Genomic DNA, 26,586 nt, shown 5'->3' with positions numbered 1-26,586 from the left:
ATTATGAAGTGCTTTGATTGGATAGTAATGGCATACATCCTCTAGCCTCCCAGATTGCCTTGATCTGCCACAATTCACCTACCATCACAACAGGTCCATGGCAGACATCATCTCCCTGGCCCTACACTCATTCCTGGAACATCTGGATAACAAGGAAACCTACGCCAAACCATTTGTGGACTTGAGCTCCGCGGTTAACACCATAATTCCAATCAAGCTCACCTGCACGTTCTGAGACCTAGGACTCTGCTGCCCCCTCCGCAACTGGATCCTCAACTTCCTGAATCTCAGACTGCAATTAGTAAGGATAGGCGACGACACCTCCACGATGATCCTCAACACCGGTGCCCTGCACAGCTGCGTACTGAGTCCTTTACTATACCAGCACTCATGATTATGTGGCCAAATTCAGCTCTAACTCAATTTACAAACCACACCACTATAGGGGGTCAGATCTTGAACAATGACAAGATGGATACATCACTGTGTGGTTTGGCAACTGCTTTGCTAAGACCACAAGAAACTACAGGGAGTGGTGAACACAGCCCAGTCCATGACACAAACCAACCTTCCATCCATTGACTCTCTCTACACTTCCCGCTGCCTCAGGAAAGCAGCCAACATAATCAAAGACCCCTCCCAGCTTGGTTATAATCTCTTTCACCCTCTTCCATCAGGCAGAAGATATGGAAGTTTGAAAACACGTACCAACAGATTAAGAACAGCTTCTTCCCTGCTGTTATCAGACTTTTGAATGGACCTCTCACATATCAAAGTTGATCTTTCTCTGCACCTTCCCTGTAGCTGTAACGCTATATTCTGCATTCTGTTCTATTATCCTGATGTATTTACGTAAGGTGTGATTTTCTGGTTAGTATGCAAAAAGTACTTTCCACTGTATCTCTCTGCAGGTGACAGTAATAAATCAAATCAATTCAAATCAAATGGGCCAAAGTGCAGGAAAATAGGATTAGAATAGTTAGGAATCTGAGGAAGGGTCACCGGACCCGAAACGTTAACTCTGTTTTCTCCTCCACAGATGCTGCCAGACCTGCTGGGCTTTTCCAGCAACTTTGTTTTTGTTCCTGATTTACAGCATCCGCAGTTCTTTTGGTTTTTATTAGAATAGTTAGATGCTTGTTTTTGACTGGTGCAGACTTGATGGGCTGAAGGGCCTTTTTCTGTGCTGCAGACCTCTACAGATCAGTGTGAGTAGGTCATTTGACAGCTATGAATAAAATGGACTAGTTATCATTCAAAGATTAACCCTTCTACATTTATTGTTTCTGAGATCCTGCTGTAGACAACTGCCATTTTTGCACAACCAGCAGTGACTACACTTCAAAGCTAATCCACTAGCAATGATGATGTTTGGGCATTCAGAACTGAAAAACTTGTATACGAGCTCATTCATTTTTTTCTTTCTGTTCTATTGCTGCCAACCACAGTTCTAAACCTGTGTGCTCATACACTTCTATATCTGAACACAGGGATCAAATAGATCTTGCAGTTCTCCCCTCTGACACTAGCTTAGATTAAAGCACATAACGGTGTCCGTTTCTAAATTGACTTGGTGATCAACTGTAAACTTTCTGCTGGATGCTTTGTTTATGCAGTCTTGCAGTGGTGACCACAGAGGTTGACTCTGCTTTTCAGCAGAGTGCTAATTGACTGTCCGGCTCATATCTTATTGAGACAAAGAAAGGCACGCTATGGTAGAAGATCTTGTTTTGTGTGAAGAGGGCGTCCTGATTTGACTGGACTTCCTGTTGTGTGGTTTTCAGTTGAACAGTATGGCTGGGAACATCAGCAGACTTCTCGCAAGCAAAGACCTCAAAGGTCTCCAGGGGGGAGAAGTGGGGTGTGTTTAAGCACATTGGTGAAATCCTGTTATTTGCATACCCAGATGGTAAACACAGAAAAGTAGATGATAACCCTATAGAAATACTTGCTAGGCACAGCAGGAATTTCCCTGCTTAGCTGCACATGTATTATAACTCAACCTATATGTAAATTGTTTCCGTAAATTTTACAAGTATGTGTGCATTGATGCCTTATGTTTATTGTATTGACTGTTTTGGAGTCATTATGCAAAAGTTCAGTGTCAGCATTAAATAGCACTTTACAGTACAAGAGGCAGCCATTCAAACCATCATGTCTGTAATGGCTCTTGAAATAGCTACCCAGCTAGTTCCATTCTCTAATTAAATCCGAAAGAACTGCAGACGCTGTAAATCAGGAACAAAAACAAAGTTGCTGGAAAAGCTCAGCAGGTCTGGCAGCATCTTTGAAGGAAAAAACAGAGCTAATATTTCGGGTCACCCCGAACTCAGAACTGAGGAAGAGTCACCGGACCCGAAACGTTGGCTCTGTTTTTTCCTTCACAGATCCTGCCAGACCTGCTGAGCTTTTCCAGCAACTTCGTTTTTATCCTTGTATTTGTCCCATTCTCTAGCACTCTAAATTAATCACTTTCAAATATATTTTCAGCTTTCTTTTGAAACATCATAGGATCCCTACTGTGTGGAAACAGGCCCTTGGGCCCAACAAGTCCACCCTACCCCTCAAGCATCCCACCCAGACCCATCCCTCATAAACCACCTAATCTACACATCCCTGAACACTATGGGCAATTTAGCATGGCCAATCCACGTAGCCTGCATATCTTTGGACTGTGGGAGGAAACTGGAGCATCCGGAAGAAACCAACGCAGACACGGAGAGAATGTGCAAACTCCACACAGACAGTTGCCCGAGGGTGGAATCGAACCCGGGTCCCTGGTGCTGTGAGACAGCATTGCTAACCACTGAGCCACTGTACCGCCCTCTGGAATCTGTCTCCACCACTCTGCAGGTGGCTCCTTCCAAATCCCAACAGATCTGCGTAATGAAGTTTTTTCTCACCTCATTCCCTGGCGCTCTTACTGACAGTCTTCAAGTTGTGACCCCCCTAGTTACTGACATACCAACTATTGGCAGCAGAATACATTCTTTACCCCATCAAAATTGTTCATAATTTTGAACATATAAATAAGGTCAGTTCTTAAATCTTTTCTGCTCAAAGGAGAATAAGCCCAATTTCTCTTACTTTTCCTCATATCTAAAATCCCGCATTCCTGCTATCATTCCAGTAAGTCTCGTTTGCATTCTTTCCAATGTTTTACATCCTTCCTTAAATAAGGTGCTCAGAACTGAACTCAGTACTCAAAATGTGTCTGACCAATGATTTGTGGAGGTGTAGCATCACTTCTTTGCTTTATATGCTGTGCCTCTATTTATAAATTTAAGGATCATCTTAATAACTGTTTCAACTTGCCAGCCACTTTCCGAGAATTATGCATGTGAACCCTGAGGTCGGTCTGCTCCTGTACTCCCTTCAGAGGTGTACCATCAGGCCTGTCTTGTGTCTCCATATTTCTTCTACCAAATGTATTGACATCGCCCCGCACACCACCCCCTCAGCCACCAGCTCTACACCCAACCCCAGCCCCAAACCCTGCCGGGTCTTCACCATCCCCCCCAGACCTCCCCACTCACTGAGGACGAATGGTCAGTCCTCAGTAAAGGACTCAACTTCATTCTCCTCCGCCCACACATCAATGAATACCATTCACGCTTGGACGTCGAACTGTTTTTCCTCCGCCTGCATGCCTATTTCTTTAACCGCGAGTCTAACCCACCCTCTACACACCCTGCTCCCACCTCCAACACACCCCATCCTCGTGGGCATCACCCCAAGGCCTCCTGCCCTCCCTCGACCTCATCATCTCCAACTGCCGTCGAGACATCAATTGCCTCAACCTCTCCACCCCTCTCACTCACTCCAACCTCTCCCCCACAGAATTCCCTCCCTCCACTCCAACCCTAACCACCCCCTCAATCATGATCCTACCCCTGACCACCAAAACATCATTTCCCAGACCATCTATAACCTCATCACCTCAGGTGACCTCCCACTCACAGCCTCCAACCTCATCGTTCTCCAACCCTGCACTGCCCGTTTCTATCCCCTTCCCAAAATCCACAAACCCGACTGTCCTGGCCAACCCATTGTCTCTGGCTGTTCCTGCCCCGCTGAACTTATCTCCGCTTACCTCGATTCTATTTTCTTCCCCACCTATGTTCGGGACACCAACCACGCCCTCCACCTCCTCCAAGACTTCCAATTCCCTGGCCTCCAACACCTCATCTTCACTATGGACATCCAGTCCCTGTATACTTGCATTCCCCACGCAGATGGCCTAAAAGCCCTCCGCTTCTTCCTGTCCCGCAGACCCAACCAGTCCCCCTCCACTGACACCCTAATCCACTTAACCAAACTTGTCCTTACCCTTAATAACTTCTCCTTCAACTCCTCCCACTTCCTACATACTAAGGGGGTGGCCATGGGACCCTGCATGGACCCAAGCTACGCGTGCCTCTTCTTAGGAACAGTCCCTCTTCCGCAGCTACTCTGGCACTATTCCCCACCTCTTCCTCTGCTACATCGATGACTGCATCGGCACCACCTCGTACTCCCACGAGGAGCTTGAACAGTTCATCCATTCTACTAACACCTTTCATCCCAACCTAAAGTTCACCTGGACCATCTCTGATACCTCTCTCTTTCCTGGACCCCTCTCTCGATCTCTGGTGACCACCTCGAAACTGATATCTATTTCAAGCCCACCGACTACCTAGACTACACCTCCTCTCACCCACCTTCCCGCAAGAATGCGATCCCCTACTCCCAATTCCTTCGCCTCCGCCACATCTGCTCCCAAGATGGGGCGTTCCACTCCCGAACGTCCCAGATGACCTCTTATTTCAAGGACCGCAACTTCGCCTCTTTGGTGGTCGAAAATGCTCTCGACCGCATCTCTTAGATTTCCCGCACATCTGCCCTCACGTCCCCTCCCCGCAACAAAAACAAAGACAAGATCCCCCTTGTCCTCCCGTATCAGCCCACTAACCTCCGGATTCAATGTATCATTCTCCACCACTTCCGCCACCTGCAATCTGACCCCACAACCAAGAATATATTTCCCTCCCCACCCCTATCTGCCTTCCGTAGGGACAGCTCTCTCCATGACTCCCTCGTTCGCTCCACACTCCCCACTAGCCTCACCATCCCCAGTACCTTTCCCTGCACCACAGGAATTGCTACACCTGCTCCTACACTTCCCTCTTCACCTCCATCCAAGGACCTTCCGCATCAGACAGATGTTCACCTGCACATCCGCTAATGTGGTCTACTGCATCCGCTGCTCCCGATGTGGCCTCTTTGTCGGTGAGCCAGGCGGAGGCTTGGACACGGCATTGTGTAGAGCACTTGCGCTCTGTTCGCGACAAACAACACCTTCCAGTCACGAACCACTTCAACTCTCCCTCCCGCTCCCTGGATGCCCCCTCACAACGATGCCACCCGGAAACTGGAGGAGCAGCACCTTATATTCCGCCTTGGGAGAGCCTACAATCCAATGGTCTCAATGTGGACTTTACTAGTTTCAAAATCTCTCCAGCCCCTGGCCTCATCCCATGACCAACCCTCCCTCTCATCCCGGCCTCCTTGACCTGACATAAACTGTCCGTCTTCTCACCCACCTATCAGCCCCTCCCACCTCACTGACCAACCCCCACCACTGCCTACCTGCACTCACCTATCACCATCCCACCTACCTTCCGCAGCCCCATCCCTCCTCTCTATTTATTTCAGAGCTCCCTTCCCCTCCCCCATTTCTGAAGAAGGGTCCCGACCCAAAACACCGGCTTTCCTGCTCCTCTGTTGCTGCCTGGCCTGCTGTGTTCCTCCAGCTCCACACTGTGTTATCTCTAACTCCAGTATCAGCAGTTCTTACTATTTTTGTATTATCCCTCATTTCTTTGCATTGAAGTTCATCTGCCAGGTGTCTGCCCATTTGGCCAACTTGTCAATGTCCCTCTGAAGTTGCTCAGCATCATCTTCACAATTCACAGTTCTCACTAGCATGGATTTTGCCTTCAGCCCTCAAAATCTCTAAATCTTTTTTGTATAAATCAGAAAAAACAAAGGTTCAAGCACTGATCCTTGGGGAACCCCACTTTCAACTCGTCTCCAATCTGAGAAATGTCCATCTATACCTACCATCTGTTTCCTGTTTTCTAGCCAATTTCTAATCCATGCTGCCAAGGATCCATCAATCCCAAACATTTTGAATTTGCTAATCGACCTGATATGTGGTATCATGTCAAATGCTTTCTGAAATTCCCAATGTACAGCACTACCCTCATCCACTGCCTGTGTCACCGCATCAAGGAACTCAATTAAATTTGTCAGACATGACCCATTGACTGTCTAGTATTAATTTATTTTTCTAAGTGTATAGTTACCTTATCCTGTATTATGACCTCCATCAGTTTCCCCACGATTGATGTCAGGCTGATAGGTCTATAGTTTCCTGGGTTATCCTTAACCCCTTTCTTAGACAATGGCATCACATTTGCAATCCTCCAGTCTCCTGGGACTAATCCTGTGATCAGAGGGACCTGGAAAACCTCTGTCATTGGCTTCCCAGTTTGCTCCCTTGCCTCTCTCAGCAATCTAGGATGCATCCCATCAGGCCTGGTGACTTCTCTACCAGGAGTGCTGCCAACCTTTTTAGCCCTGCTTCCTTATTTATCACTATACATCTCAGTTGCTCAACACCCACGTTTTTAACTGGACTATTGTCACCAGCCTCTAATTTGGTAAAGACAGAAGCTAAGTACTCATTTAGTCACTCAGCTGTACCCTTTGCTTCAGTGAGCAGCTTACTCTGTTTGTTCGTTATGGGTCCCATCCTATCCTTCACTAATCTTTTACTATTATGTTTGAAACACGTTTTATTATTTGTTTTAGAACAAACTGGCATCCTTTCCTCGTGCTTCCTTTTAGCATTCCTTGTTCTAGCCTTAGCCTGTCTACTGCATTTGAGATATTCTTCCTGACTTCTATTGCTGTTATAGTTCTGGTATGCATCATATGCCTCCTTTTCCTTCCTTATTTTTGATCAAAATCCTTAGTCATCCAGGGTACTGGATGATAAGAGTAAATACCTGCTATTTATTTCTCATTGCTAAGTACCTAGCTTGCAACCTATTCATCTCTTTTGAAAGTCTCTCATTTTTCATCCATTGGAAATGCATTTTTGGTGGATAAAACAATCAACCTGCTCCAGTTGAACTTATAGACTTAAAATCTGCCCTTTTCCAGTCTGGGATCTTAATACATGATTGATTTTTATCCTTTTCCAACTTTTAATATTAACCTTAGCTTTTTAAGCGATTGTTTGTTTGTGTTGCACCACCTGGCCTACTTCATTTCGTAGAACCAGATCCAGCACCGCTCCCTCCCTGGTAGGACTGGAAATGTATTACTCCAGAAAGTTCTTCTGCACATGTTGCAGGAATTTCTCCTCTTCTGTGCCCACATTCTAACTTAATTTCACCAATCTACCCAAGGGTAATTGAAATTGCCAAGTATCACAGTCCTACTTGTCCATAATCTACCTATAAAATCCTCTCTTCTACTTCCTCCCCAATATTTGGAGGTCTATAATAAATACCCAACAAGGTCACCATTTCCTTCCTGTTTCTCATCTCCAAGCATATATATTCTAATTTAGGAGCTGCTTTGCGTTCAAGGACAATGATACAATCTTGGAACAAGACTGCTGTATCTCCTTCCTTTTCTCCCCACATTATTTCTACTAAAAACCTTTATAGCCCAGGTGTTAAATATCTAGTCCTGTTAAATTGAAATATTCACAGTTCATTGCAGCACTGCTCAGTGGGTAGAGAGTACAGCTCATTGTTCAGTTTTATATATTTAAAAAAAAAAAGCTCCCAAGACAGGCTTAATGAGAACAAAACTGAGTCAAGTTTTTCCTAATCACCCTGTTCAGCCATGTTATTACACTCCTTGAAACAGGTAGGACATGAACCTGGGTCAAAAGTAGGGACTCTGTCTCTGCATCACAAGAGTGCAAAGTTATCTCAATGCTGTGCTGAGAACAGAGTAAAACATTGGTTAAGTGAAGAGTGCAAAAGAGCATGTCAGGAGCTGCATCAGGCATTACTAAAATTGAAGTGTCAGCCTGGTGAAGTGACAAAACATGACTACTTGCATGCCAAACAGTATAACCAGCAAGTGATAGACAGAGCTAAGCAATTCCACAGTCAACAAGTCAGATCTAAGCTCTGTTGTTTTTTCATACCCAGTCATGAATGGTGACGGACATTGAAACAACTCACTGGAAGCGGAGGCTGCACAAATATTCCTCTCCTCAACGATAGCAGACCTCCGCCCATCAGAGCAAAAGATGAGGCTTGAGCATTCACAACAATCTTTAGCCAGGAATGCCAAGTAGATGATCCATCTTGGCTTCTTATAGAGGTCCCCAGCATCATGGATTCCAGTTTTCAGCCACTCCAGTTAGCTTCCTGTAACATCACAATAAAAAGTTGAGGCAACGGATACTACAAAGACTACGGGCCCTGACAGCATTCTGGCAATAGGACTGAAGGCGTGCTGTATCCTTCGCTAAGCTGTTCCAGTACCGTTACAATAATGGCATCTACTCAACAATGTGGAGAATTGCCCAGGTATGTCCTGTGCACACACAGCAGGACATTTCCGATCCAGCCAGTTACTGCCCCATCAGTCTACTCTCAGTAAGATATCATCAACAGTGTTATCAAGCAGCACCTGCGCAGCAATAACTTGCTCACTGATGGCCAGTCTGGGTTCTGCCAGGACCATTCAGCTCCTGACCTTATTACGGTCTTGGTTCAAACATGGACAAAAGAGCTGAATTCCAGAGGTGTGGTGAAAGTGACTACCCTTGACATCAAGACTGCATTTCACAGAGTGTATCATCAAGGACCCCTGGCAAAAATGGAGCTGATGGGAATTGGGAAACCTCTCTGCTTATTGCAGTCAAGTCTGGCACAAAGAAAGATGGTTGTGGTTGTTGGAGGTTTATCATCTCAGCTCCAGGACATCTCTGCAAGAGTTCCACCGGTTAGAGTCTTAGGCCCAACCATCTTCAGCAGCTTTGTCAATGACCTTTCCTCCATTGTAAGGTCAGAAGTGAGGATGTTCACTGATTGCCCAACCCTAATTGCCTTTGAGAATGTGATGCTGAGCTACTTTCTTGAACTACAGCAGTCCGTGTTGTATAGGTGAACAAACAATTTTGACCCAGTAGTATTGAAGTAACTGTGGTATCGTTCAAACAGCAACGTGCATACGAAAGTGGAGCCAGAAGGAGGTCATTCTGTCCCTCAAACTTGCACTGCCATTTAATCTGATTGTGATCTCAAATCCAGATTGCTGTCTACCCCAATCTCCTTTCGCTTCCTTGCTGAGCAAGAATCTCTCTATTCCTGCCTTAAAAATATTCAAAGACTGCCACTGCCTTTTCAGGAAGAGAGCTCCAAAGATTCATGACTTTTTTTTTTTGAAAAAGGCCTCCTCTCCTCTGTAAATTTGTGACCCCTTAATTTTAAAATCCAAATCTAGATCCTCCCATAAGAAGAAACGTCCTTTCTGCATCCATGGTGTCGGTACCTTAGAATCTTGTATGTTTCAAATAAGTGACCTGTATCTAGACTAAACTCCAGCAGATGTGAGTCTAGCCTTTCTTAATAAGGTGAGTCTAGCCTTTCTTAATAAGATGATCTGCTTGTTCAAGGTATTTAGTTTGGTAACAAAAACAACTGGAAAAGCTCAGCACATCTGGTAGCAACTGTGTTGAGAAATCAGAGTTAACATTTTAGGTGTGGTGACCCTTCCTCAGAACTGGTAAACCTTCTTCGAGCTGCTTCTAACATACTTACATATTTCTTTAAATAATTGGATCAATTCTGTGCTCATTGGTCCAGATGTGGTCTCATCAGTACCCTCTCTAACTAAAGAGAAACCTTACTACTTTTTTATTAATTTCCTGTCACTATTAGTGATAACATTAAAAAAAAAGGAGCAGGCTATTCAGCCCCTCGAGCCTGCTTTGCCATTCAATGTGATCATGGCTGATCATTCATCTCAGTACCCTGTTCTTACTTTCTCCTGATATCCGTTGATCGCTTTTAGTCCTAAGAGCATCATTCTTGAAAGTCTTCATTGTTTTGGCCTCAACGGTTTGGCAGAGAAATCTACAGTTGCATCTTTTCATCTCAGTCCAAAATGGCCAACCCAGTATCCTTTGACTCTGACCGTGGTGGACTCGACGATCATCGAGTACATCCTTCCAGCATTTACCCTGTCTGATCCTATTAGAATTTTTGCGTTTTATGAGATGCCTGTTCATTCTTCTAAGCTCCAGTGAATTTGCCATAACTGATCCAGTTTGTTACCATACATCAGTCCCGCTGTCCCAAGAATCAGTCTGGCAAACCTTCTTTGCACTCCCTCAATAGCCAGAAAATACCTCCTTCAATGAGAAGGCCAAAACTGCACGCAGTACTCCAGGTATGGTCTCACCAATGCTCTGGACAATTGCAGCAAGACATCCCTGCTCCTGTACTCAAATCCTGTCGCTGTTAAGGCGAACATACTTATTGTCTTCTTCACCTTCTACTGCACATGTATGTTTACTTTAATCTGCTCATCATTGCCATGGAGAATATACCAATTAATGATGATTAACTGCCAACCTTTGTATAAATTTTAAATCATGCAGGGTGATTTAGGGTATTGCCCTGACAAATAAACAAGTCAATGACTGACACCTATTTTGTTGAGTTGAAACAGGAACCATTTGTGTACATGCTCATAAATGAACAGGGCCCTTTGAATTAATACATGTAGTGTCTAGTATTCACAAAGGGTGCAACATTGTAAGTGACAATCCAACTAACAATCCTAAATTGGTTGTTAATGTAATTCCTCACCCACTCAGGATTATCTAGCAGGTGTTGTCCAAATGTAGAGCCACATCTAATGTTGGACACTGTGTTGTGAGTTTTGTCAACATGGGCTGGTTGGGTACAGTCAATAACTTGCTTGTTGTGAACAGCCAAAATTATGTACTGTTTGATACGATCTGCCATCCTTTGGAATGTATGACTACATACCTGGCATCACACCAGTATTTCATTTGATATACCACATTACTCATTTGTTTGACGGACAGCAAATCTTTTTGGTATGATGGCAGCATCCTGTTAGCGGCAAGCACAGGTTTTGTTGCTTTTGCATAGTAGCAGCGTGAAACAGCTTCACCTGTTGCTTTTGAGATGCCTTATCCTTCCAGAGGTAAACCAATTTCCTTCCATGTCTTAATGGTTCCATCCTACTCTCAAATTCATCTTTCAAATGGAACAGTCACGCATGCTGCTTTTCTTTGGTGTCCTAGTTCAACAATTAGCCAGATGGTTCTCTACTGTAAACCTACCTTCACTGTTCAATATACTCATTAAGATTCTATAGTTCCAAAATATTTGTCTCATAAACAATCTCGTAAATAGGGCTTGTGCCTCCTGTTCACCTTGCAATTGTGATGCTGAAATGGGGGACATCAGAGCCAGCCTGTGTGATATGACTGCCATGATCAAATTACGTGTCTCTATATGTGCAAACTCATGAAAGGCCCTGAGGCAGTCAGTCTAGCTCCTGAAAAATGCCCATTCTACCTCCGATAATCTGTATTATCCATTTCATTACCCATTTAATGTGTTATCATTGTAAATACTTCGACCTCATGGTGGTGGAGAAATCATTGATGAATTGGACAGCTAGATTTGTTGTTGTATCACTGCCTTCTTCCACAAATTTCCTCTTGGAATCTTGCCCCATCTTCTGTTCTCTGTCCATAGCTTAGTTTTCTTTTCATTCAGCATATTTGAGGCCTTTCTCTAGTTTAAGACCTTCATTAAAACCTGTAAGGGAATCTTACAGGCTCCTATACTCCATTCAAAACAAGTTTCTCTGCAGTGATGGGTTTCTTCTTGATGACCAAGATCCTGTTGAAAGCCGGCCTTCATCCATAATCAAGGGAACCCAGCTACTTTTCCTGTTTACAATGTTCTTAACTAGGCTAGGTTCATGGCAGGGTTGGATTCGCAGGCAGAAATCCTTAAATGGATTTAGGTTGAACCATCTCTTTGTCTTTATTATGTTTCTTTCACTTTATATTTAATACAGCTTTTTTCAGTCAGTAGCACCGTTTTGTGTTGAGATTTTATACGCAAATTGAACATGTGATCTTTCTTAGCTTGAATTCATTGGGGGAATATTACATTGTCAAAGGTATTATCTTATGCCCTTATAACTTTTTGGCACAGAAGCCTGTGGAGGCCAATTCATTGAGTGTATTTAAGGCAGAAGTAGGTTCTTGATTAGTCATGGGATCAAGGCTTACAGGGAGAAGGCAGGAGAATAGAGTTGATGAATGTATCAGTCGTGATTGAATGATGGAGCTGACTCAATGGGCCAAATGGTCTAATTTGGTTCTTATATCTTATGGTCTTATCCTGTACATTGGATGCTGAACTAAGGGCACTCGTTCCCCCAAACCATTTGTTTGAACAGGTGGATGTTAAAGTTCCCACTCTGCTCTTCAGAGAATGACCAGCATTCCTTCCAACACCACCAACAATGTATTAATTAGGCTACCATCGTTTTCCTGTATCCTGCACATAACTTCAAAGTGATTCATTAAATATGAAAATAGATTGAGGTGCTGTATAATTCTGCTCCTAATAACCGCATAATATGCAGGTGAATTTCTCCTTTATTGTCAACCTTCATCAGGCATTGGAATTATTGGGCGAAACACAACAGAAGGAAAAGCTAAATGTGATGCTGACTCACCTATGAAGTCATAGGGCACTGGTAGTGTATTTGGATTGCTCCTGAAGTGCTGACCTCTTTCCAAGGACTTGAAACTGAAGGACTAAAAGTTGTTTTTCTGTTTTACACAGATGATCACTGTGAATGCTGCTCTGTTCCCCAGCTCAATCACCAATTCTCTGATTGCAGTTGGAAATGACGGACTCCAAGAGCGTGATCGAATGGTCCGAGCATGTCTTGCCATCCTCTGTGAGCTAGGTAATTGAACTAATCTTTCTTCCTTTCTGGTAATTATTCCTTAGTATCTGCCCTGCAAGACAAAAGTGTGTGCGTCTACTTGGATTTAGCCAGTTGTTGTAATGTAGTTTCTCAGTAAAATATTGTGCTTTCAAACCGATTGTAGTCAGGGAGAAAACCTTGGCTCCCATTCCACTGCAATGCTGTTATCACTTGAGTGACAGTTCAGAGGGCCCCAGCATCACAGATGCTAGTCTTCAGCAATTTGATTCACTCTATGCGATTTCAATAAATGACTGAAGACACTGGGTGATGCAAAAGCTATGGGACCTGATAACATTCTAGTCATAGTACTGAAGATTTCTGCTCTAGTGCCAGCTGAATCCATAGCCCAGATGTTCTAGTACAGCTACCACAATGGCACTCTACCTAGCAATGTGAAAAATTGTCCAGGTATGTACTGTGCCCAAAAAGCAAGACAAATCCAACTACCAACTTGTCAGTCTACTGTCGGTCATAAACATATTAATGGAAGTGATGCTTGACAGCGCTTTCAAGTGGCACTTAGAAAGGAATAACCTGTCATTAGGATTCATTTCTGCCACTTGGACCCTCACCTTATTACAGCCTTAGTGTGAGCATAGACAAAAGAACTAAATTCCAGAAGTTAGTTAAGAGTGACTGCCTCTTGACAGTGTGTGGCTTAAAGGTGCTCCAAAAAAAAATTGTCAGCAATTTCTGTTGCTGCAATGTAAGGCACTGAGGGAAAGATTACCGAGTTATACTACAAGGGAGTATACGGTGCTTAAGCTCGTCCCTTCACATGGTTTCTATTGTATCAGTTTCAAACTCGGCAGTGCTTTTCCCCACTATCTTTTGATGTCATCAGCACTGTTCATGTAAAAATTTAATACAAGAAAGGACAAATGAGTTTTCAGAACTGACGTTTTAGGCTCTCTGTACATCCTAAAGTGCTTCACAATGAATTAATTTTGAGGCTGTGGACATTTGCAGAGCAAACAGTTCAGCACAGTTTATTCTGTGATGTAAAGTGTAGGATTTATACATATTTTAAACTGAACTAGTGGTATATGAATTTTCTGTGTCCTGATGAAGGATTTTAATGAATAACTTGTAAGTATTTCAATGGCCGTGGTGTTTTCTTTTAAAACACCGTATTAGAGAAATACTTCCAAGAATGAAGTTGTTTTGTTTACATTACTTGCCAGTGAACAAAGCAAACAGTATGTTGCATTAGGCTTTCAGATAAAAGGTTTTGGAATTTTCTTTGGATTTAGGGAAAATGACTATAACTTGAATAAAAAGCTTTTTGATATTCATTTGGGCAGTTTGCAGATGTCTTGGCTGAAACTGGATATGTGAAACAGTTGCTCCTGAAAAAAGGAGATAGTTTTAGGATTTTTTAGAAAGAGGTTACCCCCGTAAAAGTTTTTAAAAGTTCCAGACCAGAAGTGTTTAGTCAATCCCCTGAAGGGGTTATTTGAAGCTGAAACTGACTAAACTCAGTTATATGGCAAATCAAGGAAGAGTTAAACAGATTCTAATGAATGGGAATTAAAGCCACATCTAATTCAATGCTTATGAAGGATAGAAAAGGGAATTCTGTCTGGTGTTTGAGTACTGTAATGGGCTGCTGTTGGAATTATAATGGAATTGTATTTTTACCATGTTTAAAAATGTTTAAATATATGTCGTATGTAAATAGTTTGGTTTATTCTACTTTATCTTTTGTGTCATAAACTTTTGTTTTTATTGTTAAATCTAAATCTACAACATTCTGTGTTTGTTTATCAATAAAAGACCACCACATTAAAACCAAGAGAAGATATGGTCAATACCAGTTGGGATCATCGTAACACACAAGGTCTCAAAAACAGTGATGGAATGGAACAGTAATGGCTGCAAGTAGGGCAGGACTGGCAGCTCAATATTACAGGATACAGAAGCTATAGGCATGACAGAAGTACAAGTAAGCAAGGAGAGGGAGTTGCCCTTTTGATAAGGGAGGACCTAACAATGCTTAGAGAAGCTATCTTTAAGGATCATCAAGTGAGGCCATATGGTTAGAAACAAGAAAGGGATGGTCATTCTGGGACTGTATTATAGGCCCCCAAATAGCCAGTGGGTACTAGAGGAGCAGATGTGTAGAGAGACTGCAAATAGCTGTAGGAATAACAGAGTAGTATTTTTTGGAGATTTTTGATTTCCCCTGTATTGATTGGGCCACCCAGAGTCTAAAACGTCCAGACGGGGTGGAATTTGTCAAATGTGTTCAAGAAAGTTTCCCAAATCAATTATATACAGGGTCCTACTTGGGAGGGTGCAACACTGGACCTCCTCTTAGGAAACGAGGCAAGTGACTGAAGTGTCAGTTGGAGAGCGCTTTGCGTCCAGTGACCATAACATTCTTAGTTTTAACATAGTTTTGGAAAAAGATAGGACAGATCCACAGGTTAGGGTGCTGAACTGGAACAGGGCCAATTGGCAGGATCTAGCAGAGATTGATTGGGTGAGTCTGTTCGAAGGAAAAGGAATGACTGGCAAATGGGAGGCTGTTAAAAGTGATATCAAGAGTCCAGGGACAGTATGTTCCCATTAGGGTGAAGGGAAAAGCTGGCAGGTTTAGTGATCTCTGGCTGACGAGGGATATTTAGGCTCTGTTCAGGAAAAAGAAGAAGGCATACATTGGGTTTAAGCTGTCGGGCTCAAGTGAATCCCTAGATGACTATAAAAAGTGTAGGAGCACACTTGAGGCAAATCAGAAGAGCAAAAAGAGGGTATGAGCTGGATTTGGCAGGTAAGGTAAAAGATAATCCCAAGAGGTTTTATAGCTATTTTACGAGTAAGAGGGTGGCTAGGGAGAGAATAGGTCCCCTCAAAGATCGGCATGGCCATCAATGTATGGAGCCACAGGAGATGGGGACGATTTTTTAATGAATATTTCTCCTCAGCGTTTACTGAGGAGAGAATCATGGATGCTAAGGAAATAAGGGAAACCAGTGGGGATGTTTTGGAACACATACATATTACTAGAGAGGTTGTATTTGGAGCCTTAAAGTGCATTAAGGTGGATAAATCCCCTGGACCTGATCAAGTCCATCCTCTGATGTTGTGAGAGAATAGGGAAGAAATTGCAGAGGCCCTTGTATCTTTAGCCACAGGTGAAGTTCTGGAAGATTGGAGGGTGGCTAATGTTGTTCCATTGTTAAAGAAAGGTAGCAAAGACAAGCCAGGGAACTACATGCCAGTGAGCCTGACATCAGTGGTAGGCAAGTTATTGGAGAGGATACTGAGGGACAGAATCAATAACATTTGAATAGTTGAGGTCTGATTAGGGATAGTCAGCATGGATTTGTGCGCAGGAAGTCATGCCTGACAAATCTTTTACAGTTTTTTAAAGATGTAACCAAAAGGATGGATAAGGGTAGGGCTGTGGATGTTGTCTATAAGACTTTAGTAAGGCCTTTGACAAGATCCCGCATGACAGGCTTGTCATGAAGGTTAGGTCACATGGGATCCAGGGAGAGCTAGCTAATTGGATTCAAAATTGGCTTGATGGTAAGAAGCAGTGGGTGATAGTTGAAGGTTGTTTCTCAGACTGGAGGCCTGTGACTAGTGGTGTGCCACAGGGGTCAGTGCCGGGACCTTTGTTATTTACATAAATGATCTGGATGTGAATGTACAAGGCATGATTAGTAAGTTTGTAGATGATACAAAATTAGGAGGTATTGTCGATAGCGAGGAAGGTTATCAAAAATTACAGATGGATCTTGATCAGATGGAGAAGTGGGCTGAGGATTGGCAAATGAAATTCAATATAGATAAATGTGAGGTGTTACACTTTGGAAATTCAAATCAAGGTAGGACTTATACAGTAAATGGTAATGTCCTGAGGAGTGTTGTGGAACAGAGCGACCCGGGAGTACAAGTACACAGTTTGTTGAAAGCAGTGTCACAGGTCGACAGGGTGGTGAAAAGGGCATTTAGCAAGCTGACCTTCATTGGTCGAGGCGTTGAGTATAGGAGTTGGGATGTTATGTTACAGTTGTATAAATTGTTGGTGAGGCCACGCTTGGAGTACTGTGTACAGTATTGGTCACCCTCTTATAGGAAAGACATAGTTAAACTGAAAAGTGTGCAAAAAAGATTTCTGAGGATGTTGCCAGGTCTTGTAGGCCTGAGTTATAGGGAGAGGTTGGCCAGGATAGGACTTTATTCCTTGGAATGTAGGAGAATGAGGGGTGACCTTATTGAGGTGTATAAAATCATGAGGGACTTAGATAGGATGAATGCACATAGTCTTTTTCCCAGGGATGGGGAATTGAAAACTAGAGGGCATAGGTTTAAGGTGAGAGGGCAACTCCTTCATACAGAGTTAAATTGAATCATTTATTATCACAGGTATTCAATGTAAAAATACAGTGAAAAGTGTGTACCTTCACTGTACATACATGGCGCTGTTCACATTAACTTAGAATAAGATAAGATAAAAAGATAAGTTAAAGTCCAACTTTCCTTTCCACTGCCGCAGTCCCACTCTGGGCTTTCCAGCCCTCGCCATGCCTCCGCCAGTGTCCCACTCTCAGCTGCCTCACCGGCTTGCTCTCGTCACCGTTGCCTCAACAGCCTGCTTTCACTGGTCCATTCTTGTTCCGCCGCTGTCGCTCTGGCCCACGCTCGATCCGCTGTCGCAGCAGGCACAACCTGCGTGTTCAGCTCCCACAACGTGCTTCCTGGTCGCAACCCAACTCCTTCCTGACTCCTTAGGTAGTTAAAAGGGGGTGGGGGGGTGGAAATAGAATTATTGCAGAGGGAGAGAGAAGAAGGGAGAAAAAAAAATGACAAAGAGAACTAGCGAGCAGAGCGGAGCTCCGAATGGAGCGTATATGGAATGGGCTGCCAGAGAAAGTGGCTGAGGCAGGTACAATAACAACATTTATAAAGCATTTGCATAGGCACAGGGATGAGAATGGTTTAGAGGGATATGGGCAAAATGCAGGCAATTGGAACTAGCCAAGTGTGCATTGTGGTCAGCATGGACCAAAGGGTCTGTTTCCATGCTATATTACTCTGTCTCTAATAAATAATTTGTTAATAGGGATAATTTTCACCTTCATCACATGGGGAGGCAAACTGACAGTGAATTACAATAGGAATGAATATCAAATGGGTATTACTTCAGATGAGTACCAGTTTACCACTTGATGGGTGATGGTGAAAATTACACACAGGCTGTTTGCTTGGTGTGGAATGATAGCTGTAATACTAGGAGATCTTCCTACTCTTTGCCATATGTTGTGGGATCTTACTCTCTTTCTTTTGTAAGATTCGGAAGATGAAGGCTTCAATTTGTTTTCAGTCTGAAGGATGACAGTCCTGACTGCATTGCTACTCTCTGTTTTGGCTAGGGCTTGAACCAGAATAAAGCAAAACTCAAAAGATGTCAAATTTTAGGTTTGTCTGATTGCACTTTCCTCTTGACAGAGATCCGGAGTTTTCTTGTTTTCTGTTAGGAAAATGCGAGCTTTTCTTTTACTTTCTCAGCACTTCAGAATGCAGAGGTGGTTGCCCTCCGAGGAGGTCTCAGCACCATTCTGAAGAATGTGATTGATTGCCAACTGAATCGCATAAATGAAGCACTCATTACAACCATTCTACACCTGCTAAATCACCCAAAGACACGGAAATATGTAAGAGCCGATGTGGAGCTGGAGGTAAGGCTACTTGTTTGATTTTGATTTTGAAATATCGCACTTGTTGTGCACCCTGTTGTATAGAAATCTGGTTTGTACAAATTCTAACCTATATGCTTCAATAAGTAAGCAAGATGCAGTTCACAGCCTGTGCTATAAAGCTAACAGAAGCAATATCAAACTTAGATGCAAATTTGGACCACAAAAGTTGAGTACAGCTAGGATATCAGGACAAATTTTCCATTTCCAGTGTGGCTTAGGGCTTTTTGGGAAGTTCATGAAAGAAAATCACTGTAGTGTGATACGTAACCATTTAAGGATTGAGATGAGTAAACATGTTTTTGGTTACAGGTTTGTGAATCTTCAGACTTATCTACCCCAGAAGATTGTAAAAGTTCAGTCATTGAAGGTGTTTAGATCAGGGCTTGAAACATTTCTAAACATTGATGATATAAAGAGAAATGAGGAAAGAGTAGGAAAACGTAATTGAATCGATGATCCACCATGATCATATTGGATGGTGGAACACACTTGACAGGGTGAAACGCCTACTGTTGCTCTTTTGGGCATGTTATTAGAGGTCTGTATTGAAAAGACTGCCATTGGAACTATCCTGATTTTTGCCACTCTTACATGTTGCAGGCAGAGCATGCATTTCCATGTTGGAAGCTCAGTTAGGCAGACTATGTTCAAATGAATTATTGTGAGCTTTGAGAAGGGAACTGATTCTTTAAATGGTTTTATATCACATAACATTGCTCCTACTACGTGCTAATCACAAGGTGGATGATGCATAAGGAGTATTTGAGGGTGTTAGATTTAAGTGTTTGTTTGAGTTAATTTACGAGCTGGAATTGTAAGGGAAATTGTTGCTTTCTTCTTTATTGCAGCAAATTTTAGCACCATATACTGATTTTCACTACAGACATAATCCAGACACTGCAGAAGGGCAGCTCAAGTAAGTTTTCTCTTTCACTTTCTTTCAAATACCATAAAGTGTACTATCCTGAAAAAGTTTAATGTGTAAGAGATCACACATTTGATCTTTTGGAACAATAAACTGAAATGGAATGTGGACTACTGTAACTGAAAATCAAATGTTGACCATTGTAGAGCTGCCCAATGCAATGACAATTTTTGGAGCAGTGAAATGGAGAATTCAGCCCGAATGGCACCAGGAATCTTTTTGAGTTATGGAAATTCTGCCTGACAACAGTGCTCTGATTGAGCTGCAACGTTACAAACTGTATTATCAGGCAGAGGAGAGAAGCATCCAGTCTGCAGAAAGAAAGCATAATCTTTCTGTCAGTGAGAAAAAGACAGGGAAATAAACAAGAAAGCTTTAAGAATTCTAAAACAAGAAAAGACCTAGGTTCCTGAAATAAAAAGCAAAATACTGTGGATGCTGGAAATTTGAAACAAATTCAGAACGCTGGAGAAACTCGGGTGGTGCAGCATCTGTAGAGAGAGAAGTTCTAAAGAAGAATCATATTGGACTTGAAATGTTAATTCTGTTTCCCTCTCTACAGATTCTGCCAGGCCTGCTGAGTTTCTCCAGCACTTTTTCTGTTTGCTAAAGACCTAGGTTCACCTAATCAACCATCAAAATGAAGAATGACTGTCATCCCATAGACAACAGTGTGCCCTCATTACTAAAATCAAAAGGACTGTGAGAAAATAATTTTCCACTTTATAGTCTGGACATTTGATCTTCAGAATTTTGTTTACCTAGTTTTTCTTATTCATAGCATATGTGTGTTTTGCTTGTCTTTTATCTGTCTTAATCATGAGTGCGTGTTTGTGGATTTAGGGTTTTGAAAGGGTATAGTTTAAGGTGAATAGTAGTAGCTTAGAAACAAAATAGATATTGCTGGAAAAGCTCAGCAGGTCGAGCAACAGGTGTGGAGAGAAATCAAAGTTAATGTTTCGGGTCGAGTGACCCTTCTTCAGTCCTGAGGAAGGATTACTTGACCCGAAATATTAATTCTGATTTCTTTCCACGAATGTTGCCAGAACTGCTGAGCTTTTCCAGTAATCTCTATTTTTGTTTCTGATTTAGATTCTCCATAATTCTTTCAAGTCTTTTTTTTGTAGTAACCGGAAATCCTTTTTTTCCTGTGCTGTTGTTTATTGTCATAAAAGTTACTTTACTGTTACTGACGAAACCTGGTGAGGATTGCTTTTGTCCTGTATAACAGTCAGTCAGGCAAATTGGGATCTGGGTACATTTTGTGACAGATTGTGGAACAGTGGGGCACGTTTATTGGCACACACTTCCCAGTTAAAACATTATAACTATGCGGCACAGAGCAACAAGTTCTAAAATAGTGATCCAGAGAGGGAGAGCTTTCCGTGATTGCCAAGTAAATAAAATTTTGGTGTGATGGAGACGAGTTAAGGTACACTCTCATTCCGTTTGTGTGCTGAGTTAGCCTGCTTCCACTGGGGGCTGGCTTTAGTGCTCTAAGACAAGAGAACAGAAATATACAACAGGGTTTAATAACTCGGTCACTGTCCAGTTATTCACACTTGTTTGATTGCTGACATCAAACAAGAACAGGGTTGGGTTTCACTGTGATTCTATCTGCAGTTATAGAGTCTACTGGCACTTTCTGCCTGGCCCATACTTGCAAAGTGATCACCTGGTACAGTGGCTTACAATTGCTGTTGACTGCAGCAAGGGTATATCTTAAATAGCGAAAAGCTAAATGTAATTGTTGTTTTCCAGAGTGTAATAGTTATTTATTTCTCAATTTCATGCAGAGAGGATAGAGAAGCACGGTTATTAGCCAGCAAAATGGCAATAGTAGCAGCCTTCCGATCCTGGGCAGGTAAGGTTCAACAAGATGCATAACCCACATCAAATGTGTATATCACTGTTTGTTACCACACCAGTTGAAATCAACATGAAGGTCCCTCAACCTCACTCCTTGCCAGTGGTGTGGTGACTCTCAGGTTACATTCATCTGCTGTTGTCTCTTTGTCTAACGAGAGGGAAGCCGTATGGCCCACTGGAGCTCTGGTGACAATTACTACTATTTATCCTCAATAATATATTGTCATTTACAAACCTTCAAATAATGTTTGGAACAAACCTCTAAAGAAGCGTCCTATCTGGCTTGAAACATTAACTCAGTTCCTCACTCCACAGATGCTGCCAGATATGCTGAGTTTCTCCTGCACTTTGTCATTAAAAGTCGATCTGCATTATTAATGGCCTTTAGGGAAGGAATTCTGCACCTGTATCCAATCTGGCCAAATGTGTCTCCAGATCCGCAGTATTGTGGTTGACTCTTACTGCCCTCTGAAATGGCTGAGCAAATGACTCACTTCAAGAGCAGTTCAGGATTGGCAATAGATGCTCAGCTTTCTGGCACTATTCAAAATCCCTCAAAAGAATAAACAAAAAAAACTGGTCTATTATCTGTTCTGCATTTATTATTTCACTGATATATTTATGTTTTAAGGCATAGAATAATTGCACTGACTAGCAGTGTGTAAACATTGAATATAGTTGTATGAAATAATTTGGTCTCTCAAATAATTCTTTATCCCGTATGCAGTAGTGATGGTAGAAGTAGCAATCTCACCAATACTACCCAGCTTATTTTTGGTTTTACATTATTTCATGATTTTGTCTACCCATTTACGTTAATTTCACAGTATTGAGGATGACTGCAACAAACTGTAGAAATTACACATTCAATGCTGTAATTCTTTAGTCTCTTGAAAACTTTACCTGAATTTGTTTGCATGGGATTTGAAACTGCAGCCTTCTTTACACTGTCTGTCTTGATTTTTCTTGGTTTGCAGGAATTATAAATCTCTGCCGGCCTGGAAATTCGGGTATCCAGTCTTTAATAGGAATACTTTGTATACCAAATATGGAAGTACGGGTAAGTAGCAAGTGAAGATATTTTAGCTGAAAATTTAATTTCCACAGCATAGAGCCATACAGCATGGAAACAGACCCTTTGGTCCACTTCATCCATACTGACAAAGTTTTGCAACTAGTCCCGGTTGCCTGTGTTTGGCCCGTGTTCCTCTAAACCCTTCCTATTCGTGAATCTGCCCAAATGTCTTTTAAATATTGAAACTGTACCTGCAGCTACCAATTCCTCTAGCAGTTCATTCCACATACTTAAAAGCAGGTTTTATTCAAGTACAGGGATACAGGAGTACAGTGATAACTGTATAAAGTCGTCATTCTCTGGTGCCATCTTAGGTACAAAGTAGAAAATAAACAAATAAGTTAAAAGTTAAACATTGTAGTTCTTCTTAGTCTAAAGTAGAAACATAATGGTTTGCAGGAATCCCAGCTGCAAGTGTATAAGGGGATCAAAGAAAGGTTAGGGCTTACTTGTAAAACCAGGCTCAGCTCTTTGACATGATTATAGTCATCTATCTCAACTCTGTACTCCTGCACTCTCCCTATAACCCTCAACAGTTTCAGCCTCTAGAAATGTATCTGATTTTTCTTAAGCAAATTCAGTGATGTCACCTTCTCAGCTTTCTGCAGGAGAGAATTCCACAAGTGTACTGTCCTCTGAGTGAAGACATTTCTCCTCACTTCAGTCTGAAATGGCCTGTCCCATATCCTGGGACTGTGGCCCCTTGCTGTAGACCCCGGCCAAGGGGAAACATTGTCCCTGCATCCAGTCTGTCTAGCTCTTGAATTGTTTTATTTCTGAAATTCATGTTTACTGTTGTCTCATTCCTGATCTTTCTGAAATCTGCTCATCGGGAAGGAAACTAGAGCACCCAGCGGAAACCCACGTAGACACGGAGACAACGTGTAAACTCCACACAGACAGTTACCTGAGAGTGGAATTGAACCCAGGTCCCTGGCGCTGAGAGGTAGCAGTGCTAATCACTGAGCCATCATGCTGCCCTGTTATTACACACCTCTAGATTAGTTTAGGTGAGACTTGAACCTGGTTCTCCTGGCTCAAGACCTTGTGCTGTCTCTGTAAAAAAAAAAAATAATAAATTACTGGGTGACCTGGTTGAGGTGATGAAATTGATTAAAACGATTTGATAGAGTTGATATTAGAGGGCCACATACGAACCACGCTCTGTGTGAAAAAGTTGCCCCTCAGGTCCCTTTTAAATCTTTCTCCTCTCATCTTAAAATTACGCCTCCTAGTTTTGAACTCCCCGACCCTGGTGAAAAGACCTTTGCTATTCACCTTGTATATGCCCCTCATGATTTTATAAACCTCTATTAGGTCACTCTTCAACCTTCTACGTTGCAGTGGAAAAAAAAATCCCAGCTTATCCAGCCTTTCTGCATAACTCCAATGCTGGTAACATCCTTGTAAATCTTGGCTACGTCTTTTCTGATTTAATAAGATCATTCCTATAGCAGGGCAACCGGAGCTATTACACAGTACACCAAAAGTGGCCTGACCAATGTCCTGTATAACCACATTATGACATCCCAACTCCTACACTCAGCGGTCTGGGCAGTGAAGGCAATGACGACTTATTCACCACTGATGTCAGACTCGCTGGCCTATAGTTCCCAGGCTTTTTCTTACAGCTTTTCTTAAATAAAGGCATAACATTAGCTACCCTCCAGTCTTCCAGCACCTCGCCCATGGCTGTAAATAATACAAATATCTCTGCTAAAGGCCCCACAATTCAGTACCTGTCATCATCTTTTGTTTGGTTAATTATTGTTGATATTTTTAGAAGATTACGTATTTTACCACCCATGATTAACTTCATGCTTCTCCTGGCCTTTCTTTACTTTGTCATTGCAACACATTTGATTTACTCCATATCTTTTTGTCTATGACAGTGGTAATGTCACTGGACTACGAATCCAGAAGATCCAGCTAATGATCTGAGCAAGGCAGTTCGTGGAATTATTCAGTTAATAAATGCAGACTATAAAGCTGGGCCCAGTAATTGTGAGCAAATAAATTATTATTGATTGCTATAAAAACTCATTTGGTTCATTAATACCTTTTAGGGAGGGAAATCTGACATTGTTACTTGGTCTGGCCTACATGTGACTCCAGACCCACAGTAGCATGATTGATTCTTGAGCTGTCCTCTGAAATGGAGGTAATTAGGTTAAGGGCAATTAGGAATTGGCAACAAATAGCTGTCCTTGCCGTGACACCCACATGAAAAGATAAATGGGGAAAAATAGGTGATTGAGGGAAAGTATGTGTAAAATCAAGTTTATAATTTATTCTTCCACATATCATAAACTAGGTGAATGACTTCTGCAGAAATCTTGGTTACATTCCTCCAATCACACTCAATTTCATTAATAAGTCTTATTTAAATGAAAAGTATGATAATTACAAATTGACAGTCAACCTGTGGCTCCTTTTCACCTTGGGCTAAGTGCACCAAGTGTGTTCTATTGAGTTTTACTGATTACGGAGATTTCTAGCTAGCTAATTTTACACGTGATGGCAGAGGATAGGACAGGGTAGGTCAGCAATTGGCCTTGAAATCCTGAGCCAGGGAAACAAAAAGTTAATTGAGTCCCCTGCTTCTGATTTCTATCTGGTGGCCCTGCTGGCAAAAGTTTGTTTCAATATACGTTGTGCATATGGACAGGTTCAGCTGTGATTTCCCCTCAGCCACCTACTTGACTCCCTGACATGATTAACATTGCCATTCCTATTTTACTTACTATATTGAAGCTTTCATGCAAACGATTCCATGGAATAAATTTATATAATTCCCATTTTCTGGGTTCAGTAACTTATCCAAAAAGTGCCCCTTGATCATTGCTTTTACATGGCCCTGGGGGCAGTGTAGCTGCGCAGGATTGTATTGAATGTATTTCTCAAGGCTGCATAGCCTTACTTTGCAGTCCAGGTAAATTTGACCTCTAAATAGCCAACTGAAAATGTCGCACTGACTGTGTACTGTTTTGTGGAGATTGCTCATTTCCTCATAAACACAGCTTTGGCCGTGTCCTGGCAGCTAATCTTAGTGACCCAGGTGGTAAATTGGAATAACAGCTCCCAAAACATCTCAAACACTAATAGGTAAGTTTCTTTGGGGTAAATTTGTTCTAGCCTATAGGAATATTTTGCGATCTTTCTGAACCATGGTGGAGGCTATGTGGAGGTAGGAAGTGAAAGAATGTGCAAAATGGCCAATGGTATAGCATTTCATTTTTGCTAGGAAAATGAACATGCTGCCAAATGGAGAGTGACTGTCCTCTTTGCTCACTTAAGAACAGTAGAATTCTTGTCTATCCGGAGATGATGGTTAGCACATTGGTTTGAACAGTATGTGGATACTCTTAAAAATCTTTCAAACAGGAACAGTTTTGAAATCTGGAGGAAAAGCAGGGTGGAGTTAAACTAATTGATTAGACCTTTCGAATAGCCAGCATAGAATACTCCATGGGCCTCATTATCTGCTCAATGCTGTCATTTGTGTTGTTGCACTCCTTTCACAGGAAAGGACTTGACATAGTTCCTATTATAGTCAAATCCTTTGAAATGCGTTTGATTCATTTATTAACAGCTATTGACTCATGACATTGATTACCACTATTGATGTGGCATAAAAGTTTAATGCAGAGACTCTTATGGGGCAATATTAGCTCAGCGTTTTCGCACACACTTCTGAGTCAGAAGGTCTGGGTTCAAGGCCTACTTGATCACACTACCTAGGCTGACCATAGAGTAATTTCAATTCAAAACTTTTCTTGGTGGAGTGATGCACTGTTGGCAGCTTCATCTTTGATTATCTGGATATTTGGCCATGTGAATCCCGTAGAACTTCGATCACTAATATTTATACCTTGTATTTACTGGTGGAGCAATTAAAACTCAGGAGGCCAGAGATCGAGGACTGCGGATGTCTG

The 26,586-nt window shown here is 42.2% G+C and overlaps 1 protein-coding gene across 1 annotated transcript in view; it reads left to right on the top strand.

Moving 5' to 3' along the window:
* Nucleotides 1–26,586, top strand: part of rictora (RPTOR independent companion of MTOR, complex 2 a) — a 211,528-nt gene that overhangs the window by 100,731 nt on the left and 84,211 nt on the right. The window contains exons 7-11 of the mRNA XM_048594179.1: nt 12,921–13,047; nt 18,592–18,761; nt 19,631–19,698; nt 21,504–21,571; nt 22,554–22,636. Of these exons, the coding sequence (XP_048450136.1) occupies nt 12,921–13,047; nt 18,592–18,761; nt 19,631–19,698; nt 21,504–21,571; nt 22,554–22,636 (516 nt within the window). The remainder of the gene's footprint in view (nt 1–12,920; nt 13,048–18,591; nt 18,762–19,630; nt 19,699–21,503; nt 21,572–22,553; nt 22,637–26,586) is intronic.

The sequence above is a fragment of the Rhincodon typus genome, chromosome 3 (assembly GCF_021869965.1).
Source record: "Rhincodon typus isolate 14 chromosome 3, sRhiTyp1.1, whole genome shotgun sequence".
Classification (NCBI taxonomy): Eukaryota; Metazoa; Chordata; class Chondrichthyes; order Orectolobiformes; family Rhincodontidae; genus Rhincodon; species Rhincodon typus.
Note: the sequence above shows the minus strand (reverse complement) of the source record. Positions and strands in the feature narration are given on the sequence as shown.